Source organism: Sardina pilchardus, chromosome 12 (genome assembly GCF_963854185.1).
Source record: "Sardina pilchardus chromosome 12, fSarPil1.1, whole genome shotgun sequence".
Lineage (NCBI taxonomy): Eukaryota > Metazoa > Chordata > Actinopteri > Clupeiformes > Clupeidae > Sardina > Sardina pilchardus.
In genome coordinates this window covers 33,655,058-33,657,557 of record NC_085005.1, presented here as the reverse complement: position 1 = coordinate 33,657,557, position 2,500 = coordinate 33,655,058, and the positions used below count along the sequence as shown (strand labels likewise).

Here is a 2,500-nt window from a genome sequence, read left to right as displayed (position 1 = left end):
GCTGCTGTGCACCAGCATGGTGGCGTTGGACAGGCTCTTCTGGTGCCCGTACGCCTCCGCCGCCTTCTGAGCGGGCACCTGCGCGGGCACCTCCTTCTGCGCGGGCATCTGCGCGGGCACCTCCTTCTGAGCGGCCGGAGGACCCGACGACACCACCTGCTCACGCAGGGTGTTCCTCCGCAGCAGCGGCAGCTGTGATTGGCCCGCGGCGGCCCCGGTGACCCCTGCGACCCCTGACCTCCCCGCGCCGCCCCCCCCCAGGGGCACCACCTCCATGCTGTGGCGCTTGCTGAGGTTGGCACGCCGTTGGGCCGCAGCTGGGCCGGGTCCGGTGGAGGTGGCGGAGGAGGCCTCCTGTAGAGACTGGCGCACGACCGCGACGCTGTCGGGCTGGAAGGTGCGCACGGCGAGCGGGAGCTTCTGGGCGTGGAGCAGCTCGGGGTGTGTGTGTGTGTGTGCGTGTGGTGTGTGTGTGTGTGGCGCGTGGAGCAGCTCGGGGCTGCTGCCCCCTAGGCATCGCTGGCGCAGGCTCACCAGGTCGGGCGTGCTGGTGGTGGGACGGAACGCTGGGTACGGAGGCGGCGGGCGCGACAGGTGGTTCCGCAGCATGTGCCCGCCGCTAGAGCCCACCCCATACCCGCTGTTGTGCCCCGAGTGGACACTACTGCCCCCCCCTCCGCCGCCCAGACCTAACCCTCCTCCTCCCCCTCCTCCTCCTCCTCCTCCTCCTCCTCCGCCGCACGGCTGCATGTGATTGGCCAGCTCGGGCGTGCTGACGGTGTGAGAGATGCCGCTGCCCACCCCTCCTCCTCCCCCCCCCACGGCGCCCCCCGAGCGGCACCCCATCATGCCCCCTCCGCCGCCGCCGCAGCCAGCGTGTGATTGGACGGGTCCGGTGTGATGACCGCCGCCTCCGTAGCCCAGAGGATGCCCACCGCCGCCCGCCACCCCCCCGTACGGGCCGCCCGAGTGGTACAGTCCGGCGCGCTCGCGCTCGCGGATCTCCGGCTGGCTGTTGACCAGGGCCTCGGGGTGGCGGTAGGCGTGGGCGTGGCTTATGTTCAGGCTGCGCAGCGATAGGCTGTGGCTGTCGGCGGAGCGGCGCTGATGCTGGTGCTGATGCTGATGCGGCGTCGCGTGGTGATTGGCCGCCGCGTGCTGCTGCGAGGAGGAGGAGGCGGGGACTAGGCGGCGCTGCTTCTGCCGCATCACGGCGTCGTACTCCGGCGTCGGCCTATAGGAGGGCGGCAGGACCGCCGAGTGGCGCTGAGAAACGGACGCGGGGAAGTCGCCGGCGGCGGTCGCCGTGCTGAGGCTGGACGTGGACAGGGACATGGGCGACGCACACGCCGGCGTGAAGGTCTGCGAGCGGTTCAGCGAGCTCACGCTCGGGCTGCTGCACATGCTGCCGTTGAGACGCGCCCCGCCGCCATTACGGAAGCCCAGAGGGTCCAGAACACAGCGGTCCAGACTGCTCTCGGACTTGAAGTACTGATCGTCATGGAAGATGCTGTCTGCACACAACACAACACAACACAATTAGGACACACACACACACACACACACACACACAGCGGTCCAGACTGCTCTCAGACTTGAAGTACTGATCGTCATGGAAGATGCTGTCTGCACACAACACAACACAACACAATTAGGACACACACACACACACACACACACACACACACACACAGCGGTCCAGACTGCTCTCTGACTTGAAGTACTGCTCGTCATGGAAGATGCTGTCTGCAGGGGGCGCCATAAACAACATAACACAATTAGGACACACACACACACACACACACACACACACACACACACACACACACGCAGCGGTCCAGACTGCTCTCAGACTTGAAGTACTGCTCGTCATGGAAGATGCTGTCTGCACACAACACAACACAACACAATTAGGACACACACACACACACACATACACACACACACACACACACACACACGCAGCGGTCCAGACTGCTCTCAGACTTGAAGTACTGATCGTCATGGAAGATGCTGTCTGCAGCATAAACAACACAACACAACACAACACAACACAACACAATTAGGACACACAAACACACACACCGTAGTGGTGCCAATAAGGGATGTGTGTGTGCTCATGCAGCGTTATTAAGGGATGTGTGTTAATAAGGGATGTGTGTGTGTGTTCATGCAGTGTAGCGGCGTTAATAAGGGATGTGTGTGTGCAGTGTAGCGGTGTTAATAAGGGATGTGTGTGTGTGTTCATGCAGTGTAGCGGTGCTAATAAGGGATGTGTGTGTGTTCATACAGTGTAGCGGTGCTAATAAGGGATGTGTGTGTGTGCAGTGTAGCGATGCTAATAAGGGATGTGTGTGTGTTCATGCAGTGTAGCGGTGCTAATAAGGGATGTGTGTGTGTGTGCAGTGTAGCGACGCTAATAAGGGATGTGTGTGTGTTCATACAGTGTAGCGGCGCTAATAAGGGATGTGTGTGTGCTCATACAGTGTAGCGGTGCTAA

General features: G+C 61.8%; 1 protein-coding gene across 1 annotated transcript in view; it reads right to left on the bottom strand.

Moving 5' to 3' along the window:
- LOC134097474 (tyrosine-protein phosphatase non-receptor type 14-like) overlaps nucleotides 1–2,500 on the bottom strand; it is a 74,684-nt gene that overhangs the window by 13,851 nt on the left and 58,333 nt on the right. The window contains exons 13-14 of the mRNA XM_062550342.1: nucleotides 743–1,514; nucleotides 1–688 (exon numbers count right to left, since the gene is read on the bottom strand). The exon at nucleotides 1–688 is cut by the window's left edge and continues 279 nt beyond it. Of these exons, the coding sequence (XP_062406326.1) occupies nucleotides 1–688; nucleotides 743–1,514 (1,460 nt within the window). The remainder of the gene's footprint in view (nucleotides 689–742; nucleotides 1,515–2,500) is intronic.